This window comes from Callospermophilus lateralis, assembly GCF_048772815.1.
Source record: "Callospermophilus lateralis isolate mCalLat2 chromosome 5 unlocalized genomic scaffold, mCalLat2.hap1 SUPER_5_unloc_1, whole genome shotgun sequence".
Lineage (NCBI taxonomy): Eukaryota > Metazoa > Chordata > Mammalia > Rodentia > Sciuridae > Callospermophilus > Callospermophilus lateralis.
This window is the reverse complement of record NW_027510147.1, coordinates 690,629-714,270: the sequence shown is the minus strand read 5'-3', so window position 1 is coordinate 714,270 and position 23,642 is coordinate 690,629. Positions and strand designations below refer to the sequence as shown.

The 23,642-nt window shown below is 41.2% G+C and overlaps 1 protein-coding gene across 1 annotated transcript; it reads left to right on the top strand.

Annotated features, from left to right (window-relative positions):
* The first annotated feature begins 2,026 nt into the window (after positions 1 to 2,026).
* On the top strand, positions 2,027 to 18,439 carry LOC143639838 (uncharacterized). Its single transcript, XM_077107879.1, is given in 6 exon segments — positions 2,027 to 2,135; positions 7,775 to 7,827; positions 15,487 to 15,613; positions 15,887 to 15,947; positions 16,503 to 18,307; positions 18,310 to 18,439. Coding segments are annotated over 5 exon segments (2,070 nt in total). The 5' UTR covers positions 2,027 to 2,135; positions 7,775 to 7,779; the 3' UTR covers positions 18,339 to 18,439.
* The last annotated feature ends 5,203 nt before the right edge of the window (positions 18,440 to 23,642 follow it).

Sequence of the window (23,642 nt, the reverse complement as noted above, 5' to 3'; positions counted from 1 at the left end):
CCTTGAGCTGGTACCTTATGGAGTGATTTGTTCTGCAGTCAGAGCTACATGACACATAGACTCAGTGCAGATGGGAGGCCAGGATTCAACAACACATTCACTGGGAGTTACTGGCCAACAACAGGAAGCCAACAGGAACTGAGTTATCTTCCCCTTGTTTAAGGTTGGGTTTCCTATTAGATGGTGTTGAGTTACACAGGTATGCATATGAACATCTGTACATGTGATTAGTAGTCACAGGGCACTCTTCCTGTGAAGAGGAAACACACAACCACAGCCTGCAGATTAGAGCCAAGCTACTGACAGGGAAGGGATGTTCCCTCATTATCGCATAAAAGTAGGTGGATGTTATAGGTCCTTTTCTGCTGACAGATATCGGGGTCACAAACCTCACAGATTCACCTATGTGGCAGCCACAAAGATTAGGTTGGACTCCTGAGCACATGGAATGTGGCTGGTTTGCATTTGAGCTACTGAAAGAATACAGTATATTTTAAAGAAATAGTACCATAAAGACAAGTAGTTAATTAATAGTAATTGAAGGGTTATGGAAATTAACATTCCTATGAGAGCTCACCAAGAAAAATGAAAAGAATGTGGTTTGGGAGGAGGGAGAGGAAATTATTAAACATTTACAATGGACACTGAGGGAAAAAACCAAAAATTTATCCCTTCTTGGGTTCTTCCCCAGCATTTCCACCAAAAGCAAACATTACCCCTGCTCAACCATAATTGGCCCTGAAGGAAGGAGGCAAATACTAAAATACTGGGGTCTGGACTTTTTATCCTTTCCCATTGCAGATGAGTCCTGGAAGGAGAAAAGCAAATAGTGAGGCTCTAGGTAACAATGGGTCCCAGAGATAAGCAGGGAACACCTAGTTGTGAGCTTTTCCCAGTGACAATAAGTTTTAAACTTTTTACAACTGCATTCCTGAGTTAAAATTTTAGCTTGCACTACTAGGTCCCTGAGCAGCCAAACTGCATGTCTACAATCTCCAATGATTAATTCATCCTCATTGTAAACTATGAAACCCAAACTCCTGTAACCCTGGGGAGGCATTTCCATACCCAGAAAATGAGCCCTCCTATGCCTGATGGATTGACTTCCCTGCAGAATAAAGGAAAGTTGCTGACATTAAAGAGTTGCTGTCTCCTGCCTCAGTCATTTGTGGGCCATGCACTTACAGTAATACCTCATTGCATCGGTTGCATAGAAAAATAATTATATTTTACATATATTGCATTAAAGAAATCAACCATTTCACCTGTGACTCTCTCGAGTTTTGAATCTTTTTTTTTTTTTTTTGCTGGGGATGGAACACAGGGCTTTGCCTTTGCTACAATAGCACTCTACCACTCAGTTATGCCTGAACTACTTTACATGTTTCTTTTTTGTTTTTATGTGGCTTTCAGAAAGTTTAAAAATACATAACACAGGGCTGGGGATGTGGCTCAAGCGGTAGCGCGTTTGCCTGGTGTGCGGGCGGCCCGGGTTCGATCCTCAGCACCACATACAAAGATGTTGTGTCCGCCGAGAACTAAAAAATAAATATTAAAAAAAAAATACATGACAATTAAACAGGGCCTGCCTTCCTTTCTATAGCTGGGGCTGAGCCGTCTAAAAGAACACAGGTGAGGAAGGTCATGCAATTTTAAATCGTAATATAATTCTCAAGTTATTCTCAATCGTGAACAGCACAGTTATTTGTACATATCGCTGACATTCGTTAGTCCTCTTCCCCGGATGCCTTCTACACCAGGATGAATATAAACGTTTCCCGCCAGGCTCAAGTCCCAGCTCGCCAAGGAAGCCCTGCATGAAAAGGGCTGGGCCAAGAGCCTGTCATCTGGACTGTATCAGCCAACGAGGGTTAGAATAGCTGTCACTCAAGGCTGCTACAGTACCTGGAGGCGGAGCAGGAGAGGAACTGTCCAATCAGGTGCGCAGAGGAAGGTGAAGGGCGGGCTCTCGCAATCTCACGGCTTTTCCTTTCGCTTGCTGAGCTCCTTCCTGCGTTGCTCCTTTGTCCTCTTCTCCCGATCCCCGGGGACTCTGTGTAACCTGGGGCCCCCGAGGAGTTCGGAAACCAGACGTCCCTAGAAAGGACGGCGGGTCACCCTGGAGCTTCCAAACGGTGAGTGTGGCCAGTACTGGCGGGATCCGGTGAGCACTTGCTTTGGCGACCAGAGTGCCACTGGTGGATGACCCTGGGCCCTATCCCTAGTCCCGCGGGGTGGGAAGTGCTTGGTGGCAGGTCCCCGAGGTCACCCTGCTGGCGGGTGGCCCTGGACCTTGTCCCCGTGGTCCCGCGGAGTGGGTTGGGTGGCTGGTCCCCGAGTTCAGCTGCAGAGGGTGACCCAGTCCTCTCTGGCTAATCGTCCTGGGTCTCTCTCTCAGGGCTGGTCCCTGCCCTCTTCCGTTCCCTGTTGGTGACCTCCCTGGGTCATATCTAGGCAGCACGCAGCCTGAGGCTCCCAGAGTGTGAGGTGAGCAGGGGAGGGTAACAGGGAATCTGGACTCAGGTGTGTTCTGTCAGTGAGAAGTTGGCCTTTGGGTCTGTCCCTGTTTTCTCCACAGAATTAACCTGTGCACCCTTCAACACATACTCCTAAATGTGCAAGAAGCTGGGTATGAAATCCATTTTCCATTGGGACCTTTGCTCCTACTAGAGTTGGCAGCAGAACCCTACAATTCCAGTTCCCTGCCTGCATTCCTAGATGGCAGCTGCACTTTCCAGGGCGCAATTTATATCGATTTGCTCCACAGCCTACTGTTCAAGTAGACAGTGCTATCTTTTACCTTTTCTTTTTTCTTTTGGTTCCTGGGATTGAACTCTTGGGCACTTGGCCACTGAGCCCCATCCCCAGCTCTATTTTGTATTTTATTTAGATATAGGGTCGCATTGAGTTGCTTAGTGTCTTGTGGTTGCTGAGGCTGGCTTTGAATTCGGGATCCTGCCTCCATCTCCCCAGGCACTGGGATTGCAGGCATGTGCCAGTAAACCTGACCAGATAGTGTTTTAATTGTGGTAGTTTCACCTTTTAATGAATAGCACTTTTAAAGATTTTCTTTTCTTTTTTTTTTTTTTTAATGTGGGCCAAGATTTCCCACGAGTGGAAAGCAAAGAGGAATTACCTGGAACTTGAGTTTTTGTGTTTATAAAGCACTTATGCATCTCTTCATCTTGCCCAGGTACAAACACCTGTGCAGAGTCTTTGAGCAGAGGTGTCCTTTGGATACCACACAGGGTCCTGTGTCTTCAGTCATTGTTCTGTCTTTTCCTGGGGCTGCTGCAATCCTATGTTTCAGTGTGCCTGCAGCACACAGGTGTCCTGTGTTCTGAAAGGTGCAGGCAATTTTAAGCTCTGAATCAGCTCCTCCTAGAGGACAGCCTGAGGTGTGGAGTGCAGCCTCTCAGGGGAGCAGCTGGAGACACCCAGGTCAGGCAGTGAGATGCTGGTGTTGAGGGAACATGACATATATAGTTCCTACCCTTTGAATGGGCTCAGAGCTGTGAAGGAAGAACAGTTATCCTAAAGAGCAGGGAAAACTGACCCCAGCAAGGTGGAGCAAAGCCCTACAAAGCTCTTCAGCAGCAGGAGGGAGGTGGGAGGATGTGCCTGGTGACAGAAGCCTGACCTGAAGCTGGTCAGTATCCAGTGGTGCTGCAGCTCCCCAGGTTTTTGCCTTGGAAAGACTGGCTCAGGTATTTTAGTGTCAGTTTTTCTATTAATTGTAAAATGTAATTTATTAGTAGGGTTGATTAGGAAATATTCCTAAAGGGTAAGAGAGAGAGATAATTCAAGGGGAAGGAAGAAGGCTAGAAACAGAAAACATTTTAGCAAACACTTGGTCCTATATTATTTTAGTTAAAAATTCTTAGGACTGTTTCTCTTCACCAGAGTGAGTTTACTTAGTTTCTCAGATGTCTTCTTTTATGTATTTATTTATTTATGTGGGGGGCGTGTTCTACCAATTTAAAATAGAATTCCAGGGCTTTGCTTTTGGAATGTTATGTGGGAATAGAAAAAAGGGAAATCCTATGTTGCAGTGTGCCTGCAGTAGATATGAATGCATTCCCAGATGAAAGTGTGGTAGAGAACTTGGTTTCTTTCTTTCCTTTTTTTTTTTTTTTTTGTGGTGCTGGGGATTGAACCCATGTCTTTGTGCATTCGAGGCAGGCACTCTACCAAATGAGTTATATCCCTAGCCCAGAAGTTGGTTTCTTTTTTACAAAATTCAACCTCACAAGGGCTTGCTAACTTGCTGAGGTTGGATTTTAACTGGTGTTCCTTCTCTGTCATCCTCCAGAGTCACTGGGATTACAGGCCTGCACCACTGCACCTCTCTATTTAAAATTTCTTATATATCTTTTTCTCTTTCCAGATGTGTTTTTTACTGGGGTTTTGGGCGTGGAAGAGTGGTTTAAAATAGAATTCCAGGACTTGGCTTTGGAAATGCTACCTGGAAAAGAAATAGGAAAGATCTTGTTTCAGTATGGTTGCAGAAAGTGAGTACATTTTCCCAGTACCTATGGTAGAAAAGTTGATTCATTCATTACAAAGATTCACCAAAACATCTGCTCTTGTATTTTGGAGGGGAGGGCAGCAAGGACAGGGCAAGATCAGATCCCAGGGCAGAGAATGTTTCACCACAAGTCAGCCTGATCTCAGGGGGGGTCAGGAAGAAGTGTATATACTGGCTCTAGCTGCCAGTGGGTCAGAGTTCAGGGTCCTGGATTAAGGAGAGAAACTTGAGTCAGTTTTGCTTAAAAAGTATTTTTCTGATCCCTGAAAACGAAATTCCTAATCACTTATGAGAAAAAAGAAGAGGGGAGGGATTTTCAGGATCAGTGTGTTTCTGCCATGGGCTAAAAAGGGAGCATCATTTGAGTCATAATGGGAAGGGAGTGTCTGTGCAGGAACTGCTCTAGCAGAATGCAGAGGAGGGGGATTTATTCAATCATAGATTTTTCACAGGAGTCCCTTTGGCACTTTCTTTTTCTTAAATATCTTTTCCATTTTGGCCAATCCTAAGTTGAGTCTTTTAAATTGAACATAAATGATGTGCTTTGTTAAAATCAAATCATTGAAGTCGAATAGGGGATGATAGGAGTCCCCAGTTTGTAGTTCTTTGCTCTCAGCAGGACTGTCCCTCCTGCCCTGCAGCTGACATCTACAATGGGGCAGTGTTGTGGAGCTGACCCTGAACTAGGGTTTGTGCTGACTGGTGGTGTCAGAATTGAACTTTTGAGTGACCAGTAGTTTTGGAGAATGGATTGGTGTTCATCAAACTCACGTTGTAGGTGTCAGAAGTGGTTTCTTGGAAAAGGTCTCACAGGCCAGAACCTCCATGTACCTGCTGGTGGGTTCTTGGGTGTCAGTGAGAACTGAGGTCCTGCCGGAGGGAACATTCCACTCTAGGGAAAAGAGAACACGGTGACCTTCCAGAACCGAATGTCCCAGCTGCTCATGTTTTCCTCATTTCCTAGGAAAATCCACCTGAGCTGCATCTACTGTGAGAATAGTCCCCAAGCTTGGGGAAGAGTTAGTCACAAAGTGGAGATTCCTGGTGTACTGTGGGTGAGAGGGTGCTTCCCTGAGCTGGTTCCTGTTGTTTTCTTTATCAAATCTTGGTGCCATAAAATTCCACTTTGTTCCAAGAATGTAGGAAGTTCTTTTTTTTTTTTCCCCCCTCTTAGGTACTGGGGATTGAACTCAGGGACACTCAACCACTGAGATATCCGTGGCCCTTTTTTTGTGTTATTGTTGTTGTTGTTATTATTTAAATGTATAGACAGGGTCTCACCGAGTTGCTTATGCCTCCCTGTTGCTGAGCCTAGCTTTGAACTCATGGTCCTTCAGTCTCAGCATCCTAAGCCAGTGGGAAAAAAGTCATAGCCATGTCACCTGGTCAAGAATTTTATTCCTTCACTGAATGGAAGATTTTTATATTATGGATTAATATTTATTTGGGTGCAGAAATTTGATGTTGAAATATTATTTTAATGCTCAGTTTAGTAAGAATCTATACACCCATATATTCCTGTCCAAATAGGGATGGGTTGGCCCTGGGCAGGCTGCCCTCTCTCCCTGCTCTCTTCACCCTCTGCCTGGAGGTGAGTGCAGTGCCAATTCTGTCATTCCTTCCATTTTAACCAGCTGTGAGGAAGCAGAATTTTTCTTAGTTCTGTCTTATTGAGTTTTCAGTACCTTAATGTTACCATTAGTGCTCTATCAATGAAGTTCTATAATGTGCAATATGTGGTTTCTCTGCCTCATTTGATTAGACTCCTGTGCTGTCTGAGTCTTTGGGTCTCCCAGTTTCCTTCCCTGTTCCTGCTTCAGGAACTTCACTTGTTTCCAGTTTCATTTTTACATTTTTGACAATTTCATTCTATTTTTAAATTTGGTCCCCAAGTATGTACCCTTTATAATTTTGTACACATAGGGAAATTCTCAGGTTATTTATTATGAGTAAACTGCTGCAGTGTGAGGAGCAGCTGTCTCACCATTCATCCATTTACCCTCCTCCCTGTCTATCCTTTTTTACTTCCATGTGGCTATATATTGCTTTTCACTGACTACCATTAGTATGAACATTTTTCTGTGTATTTCCATGGTCTTTGAAATGGTTTTCAGTCATTTTCTCATGGAATTTATTTTTAGGTTATATTTTTATCTTTTAATTTTCCCTTCAAATGAATTTATTTCTCTTTGTAAAGACTGCAGACATCTGCCCTGAGGTAGGGTAGCCTTCTTGCCCCCTATTGCAGTTTGGTGAAAGAGCCTTCTTTTTATACATGTATCATTCTTTTTTTCCTTTGAATTTATCTTATTAAGTATATCTATAGAACAGGAAGCATGGTGGATTTTGAGAGATAAATTCTTAGGTGTCCCCTCCTGGACACAGGGAATGAGCCTTTCTGGGGCCACATTTCAGCAGTCAGAGTCTGGCTCCCAATATGGGAATGTGATTACCCCTTTGCAAGAGGGTATTTATTCTGAACTGTGAGTGAGGCAGGCTCTAACCTGACCTGGTTCAAATGTTTGCTTGTTCTTTCACTGAGTTATTTTGTAATTGTCATCTAATTAGTTTTTTATGCACTTAATACTTGTACTTCCTGATTGTCTTTATTATTATTATTATTATTATTATTATTATTATTATTATTGTCTGAAAATGAGTTGACAGAGTAAAAGTGTGAGGAGGCTTTGCCCAAGAAGCCCTGGCCTTTTCCCAAGTGATTTATGCCTGGCTCCCTTCTTCCCAGTTAGGCCTGACCAGGCACACACCTTTTCTGAGGTCATGGTAGGCTGCCTTGGAACCAAGGCTGTAATTCCTCACATATGCCTGGTACTCTGTGCCCAGAAGAGCTTCCTAGCCAACAGGACCTGCTGTGGAAAGCCAGGCTCAGCTCTGCATAAGTGGAAATGTTCCCCTGGTGGGGCAGGTCCCCTTGCAGGGAGGAAGTCCTGCCTGAAAAGGGCTTTTGCCAATACCTTGTCTTCCTGGCCTATGTATCAGGAGTGTGATGCATCTCCTGTCAGTCAGGGCCCCAGAGTGTGCATATTTGTGTTGGGGAGAGACAGGGGGTCTTGTGGAGCCTTGGCTAGTTAGCAGGCAGCTGGTGGGAGGGGGTGGCCTTCCACAGTCTCAGAAGCCTATATCTCTCACCCTGTGGAGCTCAGAATCCATCTCCAGGACTGTGTCTTCTCTGCTGTGTGAGGCCCAAGTGACTCTGGCTCACATTTGTCTCCCTGTGACCTGCAGGTGCTATGAGGTCCATAAGAAGGATGTCAGGTCTCCCCAGAAGGCGGAAAATGGTGAGTGTGGGGGGCAGGTCTGGTCAGGTGGGAGGTAGGCTTGTTACAAGTGGTGAACCAGCTGTGGCTGGCCTCTGGCCTCCCATTGTCATCTCTATAGTCAGCTAAGAGTACCTGAATCAGATGCTGCTTTAGCTCAGCCCTTGATGGCCATGGTGTGGGCTGGTGCAGGTGGGTTCCCAGTGTGCTGCCGGGTCTGCAGCTACTTTGGCAGAACCCTCTCTGCCCAGCTGGACCCCAGCCCTAGGTTCTCAGTGTGAAGTGAAGGCAGCGGGTCTCAGGGGATCCTGCCTTAGGTGTGGGGCTCCTGGGTAGAAGATGCTGGTCTGAGGGATCTGTGTTTCTTCTCTCAAGGAGTCACCCTCCTTTCCCCCTCCTATGCCCTACCAGGGCTTTTGGTACATTCTTAATATTCCTGTCCTTTTCTCATATTTACAGATCTGACTCTCCCTCCAAGTTCACAGCATTTTCATCTCTTTTTGTGAATTTCCCATATGATGAAAGGAGAGAACAGTCACCTGGAACTTTACTGTTAAGAGAACTTGTGCCTGCCTCCCCCTCCCTCCCTCCCTCCCTCCCTCCCTCTCTCTCTCTCTCTCTCTCTCTCTCTCTCTCTCTCTCTCTCTTTTCCTTCCCCAGGACTTGATACCTTATCAAATTGTGGAGAGGTTTCCTTTGGACCCCTCACAGGGTTCCATGTTTTCAGCCATTATATTGCCCCGCTTGGGGCTGTGTCAAGTCCTGTAGGCTGCACTGTGTCCTACAGGAAGCAGGCAATTTTAGGCCCTGGGTCAGCTCCTTCTAGAAGACATTGTGAAGTGTGTCATTCAGCTTGTGAGGGGAGCAGCTGGGGGCCCTTATGCTGAGGAATCTCTTAGAATAGGCCTCATCTAGACAGCTGCCTCCTAGGGACACTGTCTCCCCCAAGCCCTGTTCCCATTCCTTGGAGACAGGTGGACAGTGAGCCTGTGGATGCTGGTGCTGAGGGGCCAGGTCAGCAGTGATTCCTGCCCTTGCATTCTCTCACAGTTGTGAAGGAGGAAAACTCTCCCAGAGCAAAAGGACCACCCACCCCAGTGCAGTGCTGTGCAAACCTGAAAGCCTCGTAGACTAGAGTCATGGTCAGGTCTCCTGGGAGGGTGATCATGGAGTGTTTCAGTGAGCAGGACCAGGTGTGAGATGTCCAGCTGGCAAGGACCTTACCTGCCCCTTGAGCCTGACACATCTGTGTTCCCTCAGCACCAGCCTTTTCTGTCACTTCAAATTCATCTGCTTACTTATCAGAGACCTAGGTATTCATTAAATGTCAAATGTATTTATTCAGGGGTGAGGTAAAAAAAAAAAAAAAAAAAAGAAAAGAAAGAAAGAAAGAAAAAGAAAAAAATACCTTCTATTTGATCATTGTTTTCATTGGACTTGTTTTAGGACTTTAAGAATAAAAGCTCCTAATAGGTTATGTTGTTATTCTCATTTCCTTTGTTGTGCTGAGTGTCTAACCCAGGGCAGTAGTTCTCATATATTCTCAAATTGTGCCCCCCCCCATTTGTATTAGTATATTAGTTATACGTGATATTAGGGTTTGTTTTATTTATTTATCTTTTTGCTGTCAGGGATTGTACTCAGAGGAACTTTACCACTGAGCCACATCCTGGGCCCTTTTTATATTTTATTTTTAGACCATCTCCCTGACTTGTTTAGGGCCTCACTACATTGCTGAGGCTGGCCCTCAAAATTGCATCCTCTGCCTCAGACTCCTCGGTTACTACTGTTACAGGTGTGTACCTCCTTACCTGGCTAATGTTGGGTTTTATTTTTTACATAATGTGCAAGCATTAGGTTGGTGTAAGTTACTCCACTTCAGTCCCCAGTAATTTTCCTTTCTCTCCTACTTTCTTTCTGTTTCCTTACCTCTACTCACTAGACTTCCTACTATTATTTATCTATCTATATATATATATATATATATATATATATATATATATATATATTTCAAATCTATGCTCTATTGATCAACATAATGGTGGAATTCATCATGATATGTCATCTATGTGCGTAGGATGATCTGTTCAACTCCACTCCAGTGTTCTCTCATTTCCTGTTTCCTCCCTTATCTCAGTCTCTGTCCTCTTCTTCACCTCCCTCTCTTCTATTTTCACAGGATCCTGCCTACCCCACTTTTGTCCTGATTTTGCTCTAGCTTCCACATATGGGAAAGAAAACATTCAGCATCTGAGTTTCTGGCTCTCACTTATTTTACTTAGTATGTTGTCTTCCAGTTTTACTCATTTTCATGCTAATGACATACTTTCATTTTTTATATCTGAGCAAAATCCCATTGTGTATGTGTACCTCAATTTCTTTATTCTTTTTTCTCTTGATGGCATCCTGGGCTGGCCTTGGATATGGGGAACTGTGGTGTGACTTTATCACTGTAGCATGTTGATGTTGCACAGTGTGCTCTGGGTGCTCCCTGCAGGATGGTACTGAGTCCCAGGGTTTGTAGTAAGGACTGAGGTGCATCATGAAGTTATGTGAAATTTGAGGCTGTTCCAGGGTCACATTTGTTCTGCTTCATTTTCCCTGTTTCCATGTGGAGCAGCTCCACTGCTGTTTGGCTGTCCTTCTGCTCCCTGAGGCTGCTGTCATTTCTCTTCTACATGGTGTTTCAGGTACCATTACTGCACCCTTGATTACTGCTGACTTGAAGTGAGCTTTGTACTCATGAAGTGCTAGTCAGACTGCTGTTCTCATTTTCAAAGTCCTGTGGTATTCTGGGTCCCTCGTAATGTTGAATGACATTTTCAATTTCTAAAAAGGAATCATCACCCGGGATTCTGATGGGTTTAAATATAATTGGTAGATTCTTTGGAGTATCACCACCTTAATAACATTAAACCTTTAGTCCATGAGCATAGAATGGTATTTATTTGGATGTTGAGCTACTTCCACCAAGCATTACAGTTTAGAAAATAAGTTTTATAATTTTCTATTTGCTATTTATTGTGTATGTATTATATATTATTATTATATTGTTTTTTCCTCTATATTTACTTTTTGAGTGTCATTGTAAATGAAATTTTTAAGTTCCATTTCAGAATTTTATGAGTAAAAAGTTGATTTTTTTGATTATTAAATTTATGAGTTTTGTTTACTAATTTTTTCACTCCTGACCTTGGGAACACATCTTCCTCTTGGGTGCTTCCAGGTTTTGAAAATCACGAGTGCTGGTGCGCTGAACTTTGTAGGGCAGGATGTCATGTGGACCTACATTGTGAACTCATTTGGGTTTCCCCAACTTTGCGAAATGGCTTAGGGTCCAGGAGCCACCACTCTGACAAATGAGATAGGGTTGATCACTTCAGCCTGTGACAGTTGAGTGGCTGTGGGCCTGTGAGGAGGTTTGTGTGAAGCCTCTGTGTGTTAGAGCCCTAGGACTTCTCAGGTATCGATCTCCCCCATGTCGAAGGCTTTCTGGGAGGTAAAGCAGTGAAGAAACCCTGTCAGATGTCCTTATCCACTTGTAGTAGAGACTGTAGGGAGCAGGAAGCCAGAAACACAAGGCAAATGGGCACTGTGTCAGGCAGTCACTGTTGATGGGGTGAGAGGTGGTGAAGGGTGCAGAGGTGTCCCTCTCTCCTCCTGTCTTGGTGCCTGTGGCAGCTGTCTCAGCCCGTGAGTGGGTCTGCGTTTTTACCTTTCCCACCTTTATATGGTGGAGTCCTTGGTTTTGCCTCAGTATCTGGTGCTGTGTGAGTCAGCCCTGAGGTCTGGAATGCTGTGATTTTGTTCCTGGCTTCCCTGGGAGCCCCCTTCTTGCTGTGTTGTCTAGAAGTAGTGAGAGCAGGAATCCTTGACTTTTTTTTCTGTCATGGAGACAGGGTTTTGTTCTTCAGTGTAGCCTTAGGTTTTATAGATCCCTGTGGCTTTTTAGGGTTTTTCATTCTTTTCCTGGTATGTGCATGTTGATGTCATGATGATGGGTTTGATTTTTGTCAGCTGCTTTTTCTAGGTATCAAACCTTCTCCAGAATCATGATGCGACGGTGTTTTCTACATTTCTTTGGGGGTGCCATTTCACTTTGTTGGTGGTATCTGATAAAGGATAAAATTTTCAGTTTATTGTTGATTCGCTTTTAAATTGCACATGTGGATGAGGTGCAGTGAGCTAGTTGTACACCTGTTCCAGTGTGTCATGATAAGATTAGGGCTTTAGCCCTTCTGACCATTACATTTATCATTTCTGGGTGTCTGTGGACTACTCCCTCTGGTTTGTTATGAAATGCTTAGTGACATGTTGTGCACTACATGCTCTGGACACTCTACTATTCTGGAGAGCAGTCCTGCTGGCCCCTCCTGAGAGTATTTTAGTACCTGATACACAGTCTGCTCTTCCAGTCCTGCCCTGTCCCTTCTCCTCACTCTTCCTTTCCTCTGGTGACTATTTTTGTACTTTCTGTGACTTCAACTTGCAACTTCTCTGAGTGAGTTTGTACACACAGATGTCTCTCTCTGTGCCTGGCTTGTTCCACTCAGTGTGGTGTCCAAAGTTTCACTCTCATTGCTGCAAATGACACAACTAAAAGCCATTTGGTGAAATCAAGTTCATCTATTCTTTCATGAATGACATGGATGGAAAAATATCCCAGAAACCATTCCCAAATCCACTGTTGTGAGATTGTGCTCTGCATTGTCTTCTAAGAATGGATGAGGTTCACATCTTCAGGGCTTTGGTCCATGTGCATTTCATGTAGGTACGTGCCGTGAGGCGAGGGTCTGACTTCACACGTTGACGTGAACACACAGTTTCCCGGCCATTCATTTTCTTGAAGGTCCTGTTTGCTGTGCAACATTTTTTTCTTCTTTTTCTGCATGGGTCAGCAGTGCCCTGGTCCCCCATTTTATTGTTGTATATGTCTGCCTTTAAATCAGTGCTACTCTGTCTTTGTTAGTATAGTTGGAGGAGGATTTGAAAGCTGGAAATGTGGTGCTCTGCAGTTTATTTATTATTTTTTTTCTGTTGTTAATTTTCTTGTATTTCCATGTGAACATTAGAACAATACTTCTTACTTTTATGTAAAAAATGTCATTGCTATTTAGAAAGTGATTGAACTGATTTCATGGTTAATTTTGTGTAGATTACAATTCCATTTGCTTGCAAATACCAAATATCTTTACATGTATCATTTCCCTGAAGTAGTTTGTAGTTTCAGTTGTGTCAGATTTTGTGGATAATTTCTAAACCTTTTTGTTTGTATGTTTGTTTGTTAACGTGGTTTTCTGCTCCTGCTGCATGTCCTGTCTCTTTTCCATTTCAGTTGTGCATTTATTCATCTCACTATGCACCCACACCCTCTAATGTCCCATCTATTTGAGGCTACTTTTTAATTCATTTTCGTCTTTTAAATGCATTTGAATTTCTCATTCTTTGTTCTTGCTTACTCTTCTTATATAAAAATCTTTTTTTCTATTTCTCTAGAAAAAAACATTTTGAAACTGTTTTAGTTTTGTATATCACACCAGAATGTCTAATAAATTAACATGTGTCCAAGGAATAATGAAAATAATGCATTTTTTCTGTTTAATACCATTTTGTGTTGATTCATTTTTAAAATTGCATGTGAATGTTTCTGCTTCTCAACAATGCATTCTGTCATTAGTTAATTTTTTATATGAATTTCAAACCACTGAAAGCTTTCTTTTCTCTTCGTCCCTCTTATGGTTCATCTCTCTGCTAACTATAAAGAAAGGAACAAAGAAGGCTTGTGGGGAGCCATTCCAAACACACACACACACACACACACCTTTGAATCCTGATGCACCACGAGGATCCGAAAGATCACTGTAGTCTGGTGTGATAGTGGCATGACTGGTGATTCGGTCTTTTCCCTCATTCAGATAATAACGTGTGGCACTGGGAGTGGCCCTAGGAATAGGGTGCACTGTTCCCTTGTAATCCTACTTCTTGCCTCATTTGAATCGCTTCTTCCCATTAAAAGGGTTTAGCACCTGCTTCTCTCTCTTTCCATGGACTTCTAAGGTCAGAGGAGCCATGACAGGACCCAAAGGAAAAGGTATTTCTGTCTCTGATTATTTTGTGCAGCCCAGTTCACTAGACTGGGTGTTTTAGTCGTGGAATACAACAGAGACTTACCCATATAATGCAGAGGCAAGAAAGAAGTGGCTGCTCCTCCTAGCACCATGTTTATTTATCTCCCAAGTTACATAGCTTATTGTTACCATGACTACATTATGATTTAGTCTTCCTTTAATCCCAAATGCTAACTAACTGACATAAGGTCCAGGTTAATATAAACACAGAACCCCTCTATGCTATCTGTGTCCAATAATATTATTTAAAGTTCTTTATTTATACTCAGGTGTCACTTAAACATTCTGGTAGTTTTTATTTAGGCTGCCTCACCATTGCACATACACCACAGTGTATTCACACGGTCCTAGAAGGAATGGCTGTTACATACTAGGCTGTCTCATGTAAGTGCTTTCTAGGGTTCAGCCCCACACAGCATTTCACTTAACAAGCTACCAAAATTGATCATGCATTAGGTTTGGTTGCACCACCGTCATTACAAACACTCCAATAATCCCTTTTCTATTGATAACCATTTATATGTAGCCCATTATTATCCATAAATATCATTGACCAAAACGTCATGTGGCACATGACTGTATATGATGTAAGACAACAATCTGCTCTCTAGAACATATTGACAGGTGTTACACCTTTCTTATTCTTATTGGGCTTGGACAAGTACCTTCCATTGATGACTAGGAGTTTGGCTTGTGAAATATCAGAAAAGTATTTGGCACTTTTCCCATTATATTTTGATATTAATTTGAAGATATTACAAGTTGTTTATTAATGATTGTTTTTATAATTAGTAGGTTACATTTGATCTGGAATAAAGCACCAATATATTCTAATTGGTTGTCTTGGTTGTAATCGCACAGGTTGAGCTCAATCCCCAGTTGCCATGTTGTGACCACCTCAATGAAATGCTGCCTATCATGAAAGCTCTTAGACTTTGTTTTCAGAGGGTTCTTTTTCTTTTTTTTTAATGGATTGGCGATCATTGATCGTGGAGGTTCTACATTGTATGAGTGGGACAAAATAATACAATTTCCAGAGTAAAGCAATCATTCAGCACCTACTATGTTGCTTACCTACACTGTCAAGCACTGTGACTCTGTATAAATGCTTAGTTTGGTGAGATCCTGTCCAAATCTTTACCTCCTTCTACCAGCTAAAGTACAACTTTGTCAGTAGGCCTTTCTCAGGATAGGTACTGACAGGAGAACTAAACTTAGGTCTCTTCTGCACATGATATAGTAAGGCTTCATTATTCTATGACATTCACCCTAAAAAGATCTTAGGGGTGACTCAGTAGCATGCCTGAACTAAAATTGAGAAGGAATTTTTTTTTTTTTTTTCCTCCTCTGCTGATGCTTTCCTGATAGTTCAGTTCTTATATTGGAATGCCTGGTTGGGGAATTGAGTGCAGACAGAGTACAAGTTTAACAACCAAATCATAGTCTGAGTATTTGGAGATCACAATTGTGAGAGTATCTCACATATTAAGAATAGAGGCCTCATGCTGACTTTCTGTCCTGGCCTGCACTACATTTTTGTGGGGTATTTTAGAATTCAGTGGTCTTCGAGGATGTGGCTGTGAAGTTCACCCAGGAGGAGTGGGCTTTGCTAGAACCTTCCCAGAAGAGTCTCCACAGAGATGTGATGCAGGAAGTCCTTAGAAACCTGGCTTCTATAGGTAAGGATGATGTTTCATTACATTATCAAGGATAGAGCACCTGGGAGGGGTTTTTTTTTTTCTTCATGAATTTGGAATGTGGGAAAGGGAGTACTTAGGGGAATAAATTGGGCCTAATGTCATTGCCCTCTACAGCATAAATACCATAATCCTTTTTTTCCCTCTTTTTAAATCTTTTTTAAATGGGTGCAGTATAGATGTCCAAATTGTAAATCCCGTAATGCATTCTGAAATCATGATGATTCTAATGACTTTTCTGGGACTACATTTCAGGAGACACATGGGAGGACCAGAACATGGAATATCAGAATACAAATACTGAGAGAGACGTAAGGTAATTTGTTCTCATATGAGGAAACCAAGTGCTTTGAGGGAATTCTAGCACATCCTACAATTCTACAAATAAGCAAGAAAAACAGGCATGAGATGAATTATTCTTTTTACACCAAAATGAACTTTAATGTAAGGTAATTGTTTACTGTTTTAAAAAATTATTGACTTGTTGACAATGTCAAAAAACTTCATTTATAATAGCACTGCTTTAGTAGCAGTTGTGGTGAAGCAGTCTTATAAAGTAATTGTTACATTGACTTTCAAAGAGCATACAGTATAGACATAACAGAAAACCCATACTTTCCCTGATATTGGTAATATAAGTCCAAAGCCTATTAATAAATGTGAAAGTATTAATGACCCAACCATAAATTGTGCTTATATTTTTTTTTACAGAAGTCATATGGTAGGCTCTGGAAAACTTTGAAAAGGTACTCTGTGTAAAAACCTTCAGTGAGATTCCAAATCTTAGTCTTAAAGGAACATTTCTGCTAGTCAGTTCATGTGAAAGCAATATGTGTGGACAGGTCTTCACATGTCACGTTTTCCTTAATAGGCCCATCTTATCTCACTCTGCAAACAAACCATATGAGAATGAGGAGTGTGGAAGAAAGCTATATAAATGTAAAGAGAAGAGAAAGTCCTCCATTTCTCTCACAAGTGTTCCATGCCACGTGTCAGAGCACACTGTAAATGGACCTAATGGAGGTCTGGCATTTGGAAGAGAGTTCAGTTGTTCCAGGTGTTTTCAAAAATATCAACCATCTCATACTGGAGAGCAGCCACCTGGGTGTAAGCAATGTGGAGGCGCCATTACTATTTCAAGTAACCTTCAAATGCATGTACAAACTCCTACTGGAGAGATGACTTACAGATGTAAACAATGTGGGAAAGCCTTCACTCATTCATATTCTCTTCAAATACATAAACAAACTCATACAAGAGAGAAGCTCTATGAATGTAATGAATGTGGTAAAGCCTTCAGTAAATTCTCCTACTTTCGAATACATAAACGAACTCACACTGGAGAGAAGCCCTATGAATGTAAACATTGTGGTAAAGTCTGCACATGTTCCTCTGAACTTCAAGTACATGAACGAATTCATACAGGAGAGAAGCCGTATGAATGTAAGCAGTGTGGTAAAGCCTTCACTCGGGCTTTTCACTTTCACTCACATAAAAGAACTCATACTGGAGAGAAGCCCTATGAATGTGAACACTGTGCAAAAGCCTTCTGTACGTCCTCTTCTCTTCATATACATATACGGATTCATACAAGAGAGAAGCCCTATGAATGTAAGCAGTGTGGGAAAGCCTTTCTTTCTTACAGTACACTTTGGAAGCATGAACAGATTCACACTGGGAAGAAGCCCCATGAATGTAAAGAATGTGATAAAGTTTTCGCTTCTTCTTATGAACTTCAAGTACATATAAGAACTCATACAGGAGAGAAGCCATATAAATGTAAGCAGTGTGGCAAAGCCTTCATTCGGTCATCTTGCCTTCATTCACATGAAAAAACTCATACTGGAGAGAAGCCCTATAAATGTAAACAATGTGCAAAAGCCTTCACTACATCCTCTAAACTTCAATTACATGAAAGAATTCATACTGGAGAGAGGCCCTATGAATGTGAACAATGTACAAAAGCCTTCATTTGTTCTTCTTCCCTTCGGATACATAAACGAACTCATACCGGAGAGAAACCCTATGAATGTAAGCAGTGCGGCAAAGCCTTTAGCTCACCTGGTACCCTTCGCGTACATAAAAGAACACATACTGGAGAGAAGCCCTATGAATGTAAACAATGTGGGAAAGCCTTCACTCGGTTATCTTACTGTCACTCTCATGAACGAATTCATACTGGAGAGAAGCCCCATGAATGTAAAGAATGTGGTAAACTCTTCACTTTTTCCTATGAACTTCAAGTACATAAAAGAACTCACACAGGAGAGAAGCCATATAAATGTAAGCAGTGTGGCAAAGCCTTCATTCGGTCATCTTGCCTTCATTCACATGAAAAAACTCATACTGGAGAGAAGCCCTATGAATGTAAACAATGTGCAAAATCCTTCACTACACCCTGTAAACTTCAAATGCATGAAAGAACTCATACTGGAGAGAGGCCCTATGAATGTGAACAATGTACAAAAGCCTTCACTTGTTCTTCTTCCCTTCGAACACATAAACGAACTCATACCGGAGAGAAGCCCTATGAATGTAAGCAGTGCGGCAAAGCCTTTAGCTCATCTGGTACCCTTCGAATACATGAAAGAACTCATACTGGAGAGAAGCCCTATGAATGTAAACAATGTGGGAAAGCCTTCGCTCGGTTATTTAACTGTCACTCACATGAACGAACTCATACTGGAGAGAGGCCCTATGGATGTAAACAGTGTGGTAAAGCCTTTTCTTCATCTAGTAAACTTCACAAGCATGAGCAAATTCACACTGGGGAGAAACTCTATGAATGTAAACAATGTAGTAAAATCTTCAATTGTTCCTCTGAACATCAAGTACATAAACAAACTCATATGGCAGAATGTAAACAGTGTGGAAAAGCCTTCACTACGTCCTCCAAACTTCAAATACATGAAAGAACTCATACTGGAGAGAAGCCCTATGAGTGTAAACAATGTACAAAAGCCTTCACTTCTTCCTCTTCTCTTCAGCAACATAAACGAATTCATACTGGAGAGAGGCCCTATGAATGTAAGCAGTGTGGTAAAGCCTTTACCCAGTCCTCCATCCTTCACTCACATAAGAGAACTCATACCGGAGAGAAGCCCTATGGATGTAAACAATGTGGGAAAGCCTTCTCTCAGTCCTCTACTCTTCACGCCCATGTACAAACTCATACTGGAGAGAAGCCGTATGAATGCAAAGAATGTGGTAAATCCTTCACTGCCTTCTCTTCCCTTCGAAAACATAAACAAATTCATACAGGAAGGAAGCCTTATGAATGTAAGCAATGTGGGAAAGCCTTTAGTTCAACTGGTACACTTCAAGCTCATGAAAGAAATCATACTGGGGAGAAGCCCTATGAATGCAAAGAATGTGGAAAAGCCTTCACTGCCTTATGTTACCTTCGAAAACATAAACAAATTCACACTGCAAATAAGCCCTATAAATGTAAGCAATGTGGCAAAGCCTTTATTTCAGCTACTAAACTTCACAGACATGAAAGAACTCATACTAGGGAGAAGCCCTTTGAATGCAAAGAATGTGGAAAAGCCTTCTCTGCATTTTCTTACCTTCAAAAACACAAACAAACTCATACTGGAGAGAAACCCTATGAATGTAAGGAATGTGGCAAAGCCTTTAGTTTATCTAGTACCCTTCACAGACATGAAAGAACTCATACTGGGGAGAAGCCCTATGAATGTAAGCAGTGTGGCAAAGCCTTTAGTGCATCTGGTACCCTTCGCATACATGAAAGAACTCATACTGGGGAGAAGCCCTATGAGTGCCAAGAATGTGGAAAAGCCTTCACTGCCTTCTCTTACCTTCAAACACATAAACGCTCTCATACTGGAGAGAAGCCCTATGGATGTACAAAATGTGATAAAGTCTTCACTAGTTTGTTTAACCTTCAAATACATAAACGCTCTCATACTGGAGAGAAACCCTATGAATGTAAGCAATGTGGCAAAGCCTTTAGCTCATCTGGTACCCTTCGCACACATGAAAGAACTCATACTGGGGAGAAGCCTTATGAGTGCAAAGAATGTGGAAAAGCCTTCACTGTCTTCTCTTACCTTCATAAACATAAGCAAACTCATACTGGAGAGAAACCCTATGGATGTACAAAATGTGGTAAAGCCTTCACTAGGTTGTTTAACCTTCAAATACATAAACGATCTCATACTGGAGAGAAGCCATATGAGTGTACGCAATGTGGTAAAGCCTTTACTACTTTGTCTAGCCTTCAAATACATAAACGATCTCATACTGGAGAGAAGCCCTATAAATGTAAGAAGTGTGGCAAAGCCTTCACTTGGTTATCTAACCTTCATTCACATGAAAGAACTCATGCTAGAGAGAAGCCCTATGAATGTAAGCAGTGTGGGAAAGCCTTCACTCAGTCCTCTATTCTTCAGGCACATGAACAAATTCATATGGGAGGGAAGCCCTATGACTCTAAGCAGTGAAACAAAGCCTTCACTAAGTTGAGTTTTGTACACATGAAGGAATTCATGATAGAGAGAATCCGTATAAATGTAAACCATGTTGAAAAGCCTTCACTACTTTAACTACCATTCAAATACTTAATCAAAATCATACTGGAGAAAATCATGATCCGTGTGAACACTGTGGGAAAGCCTTTTGTTCATCCAGTTAACTTTGCTCACATGAACCAACTCATAGGAAAGAACTCTTATGAATGTAAACACTGTGTGAAAGACTTTGCTTCACCCGTTGAACTTCACTTCCATGAAAAAACTCATACTGGTAAAAGCTTTAGATGTTCTGTTTATCTTCATGTGCCTGAGCAGACTCACACTGGAGAGTATCTATGAATGTAAATAATGTGTTAAAACCATCATGGTTGGGTTGTGGCTCGGTGGTAGAGCATTTGCCTGGCGTGTGTGAGGCACTGGGTTTGAGTCTCCTCACCACCTATAAATAAATGAATAAAATGAAGGTTCATCAACATCTAAAAAATTTTTAAAAATAAAAGAAAAATCTTCATGTTTTTTCCCCCTTTTCCTTCAAATACATGAACAATCTCAATGGAGAAAGGCCCCATGAGAATAAATGGTGTTGTAAAGCCTTCAGTGGTTTGAATTATCTTCGAAAACATGACAAAACTCATGCTGGGGAAAAACCTTGTGAATGTAAACAATGTGGGAAAGCCTCCACTTATTACAGTGGGCTTTGGACACATAAAAATATATTGGAGAAGAGCTCTGTGAATGTAATGATGTGGTAAAGCATTTACTAGTTGTGTATATCTTCATGTATATGAATGAACTTATTGGAGAGAGACCTCCAATAAGTACTTTTACCTCATGTAAACAATGTGGTACAACTTTTGCTCATTCTAATTCAGTTTGAAAACTCATAACAGAGAGAGACTGTATGAAAACAGTCTGGAAAAACTATCAGAATTGTCACTCTTTTTCAAGGGTATAAACACTCATACTGCAGAGAAAACATGTAAATGGAAGCAATGTAAAAAATGCTTCCTTATTCTTTTTTTTCTCTATATATGTTTGTTTTAGTTGTAGGGGGACACAATGTTTTTATGTTATTTATTTATTTTTATGTGGTGCTAAGGTAGAACCCAGGGCTTCACATGTTTTAGGTGAGTGCTCTACTGTTGAGCCATAACTCCTGCCCTCCTTTATTATCAGTTTCAAATTATAAACAGATTCATACTGGATAGAAGCCTAATGAGAGTCAACAATGTGAAAAAGCCTTCAATTAATCTTGCTATTTTCAAATATAAGAATGAACATTGTATATAAAAAGCAAATCCTTTATTTGTTGCAGTGACATTCAAAAAACATGAAATAACTTGTATTGGAACAAAGCTATATTAATGTAAACACCTTTGGTGCATTTCCTCTAATAATCGTTAAAGAAATGGTAATGTAGCAATGCTATTTGAATGCAAAAATTCTGGCAAATGATCCAATTTTCCTCGTCATCTTCAAGTGGAGGATTCACACTACAAAAACTCTGAACATTAACGACGTGGTAAATCATTTTTTCCTGTTGCTTTTAAAGCCATTTTACTCATAGTGGAAGAGAAACTCTCTAAATGTGTTATATTTACTTCTTATACATAGAAGGTAGTGGAACAAAGGAATGTGTGAAAATGTCCAATTTTATGGTTCCTTTGAAGGACATAAAACTGTTGCACAGGTTGAGAAACTCTGAACCAGAAATCTGATAGAGCCTTCACACATTCTAGTTTTATTTATGTTTCAGATTTCCATTTTACTCACAAAAATACCAGAGAAAATTCAACCTAATAGAGGGAAGATTTATTTTGGCTCATGGTCATATAATATTCAGTCTATCATCGACTGAACACCTTGCTTTAGGCCTGAGGTGAAACAGAACATAAAATGTGATGGTGTAGTAGAGAAGGACTTCTTACCTCATGGCAGCTGGGAAGGAGAGAGAGAGAGAGAGAGAGAGAGAGAGAGAGAGAGAGAGAGAGAGAGAGAATGAATGAATATGAATGATGTACATCACTAGTTGCCTAACAAGTTTTTATTGTGCAGACTGTAGTTGTGGCCTTTTTATTTTCAGTGCTTCTGCTTCACTTGATAGTGTAGTGTGCACTTGTGATAGGGTTCACATTATTTGTGCCTAATGTTCCAGGTACTGATTTTGAAAGGAAGATGAAGCAATGGTGCTAGCTTCTTATAAAGCATGGGAGAGGCTCTTCTGAGGGCAATATCCCTAGTCAGTGTGTGGGCTTTTTTTTTTTTTAGCAAACTGTTTAACAGCATTCCAAAGGTCTTATGAGAAGGATTGATGGCCTTAGACAAAAATCACTTTGCATTTTGTACAAAGCTTAATACCAATGAATCACATTTCCTGAAGATTGAGATGGTGACTTCCATTGTATGTTATTGGGCAGCAAAACTCTTTCACCTAAACACACAAAACATAAGCACTACTGGGGATAAGGGGAATATATTACCTGTTCAATCTGAAAGTTTGCATGAATACCCTAAAATTTTCAGAAGCAATTTTTGTAGAGAGAAGAGTAGTTATGTGTAGTGTGCAGTTTTAAAAACTTAATAATAACAAATGACTTGGCTTAACAAGACCCTTGAATGCTACTTGCTATGCCAGTATCTCAACAATTATGCTGATCCCTAGGTATCAAGGTACAGGATGGTTCTTCCCCACCCCTCTTTGTTGTTTGTAAGTATCAAGAAAAAATGTGAAGTGTGGACATAGAAGAATAAAGAGCAATCCTGTGCACCACTGGCCAAACTTTCTGTGTCAAGGAGAAGGTGAAGAGATGGAAGGCAAAAGGTAAGAGGGGGCAGCCATGGAAAGTGGAAGGAGATGGGGAGAGAGCTAACAGACTATACCCTTCCCTGGTTCAGGGGTCAGAACAATGGACTGGAGTCTTTAAAGGTTTGGTCTTATGTGTCAGCATCAGATGTCTCTGTTCTTATTTTCAATGAATCCAGTTTCCTAGGGATAAGTGAGAACAATATTGGGATGGGTATTGGAGCAAAGTTATTGACATTCTCAAATCTGGATGGTAGGTGGAGTGATGATATGAATATTATTAATACATTTGATCTGGTGTTTCAGTTTCCTTTTGTGGCCACTGAGCCCAGGGTAATAGGGAACAGTGTCCCAGAAGGAAGGACCCACATCCAAATCCTGAATGCCACCTCCTTGTTCCATGGAATCTGCATCATATACTAACTTCATTCTGGTATATTCAGAGGCAAATTTTTAATCAGAAATTACATTAGTGGGTGAATAATTACAAATTAATTTTGACTAAATATGCTTTATGATCAGATGATTCATTGAATCCACATTTCAGTAATTTATTAATAGTAAAATGAATCATTAATTTGAAAGCGCTAACAAGTTAAGAAAAATTTGTAAAATTTTACAAATTTGTTAAACTAATTTAAATACTTAAATTAGTTTAACAAATTTGTAAAATAAGACTCAGAAATTTCAGGATAAAATGTTCTTAAAATCG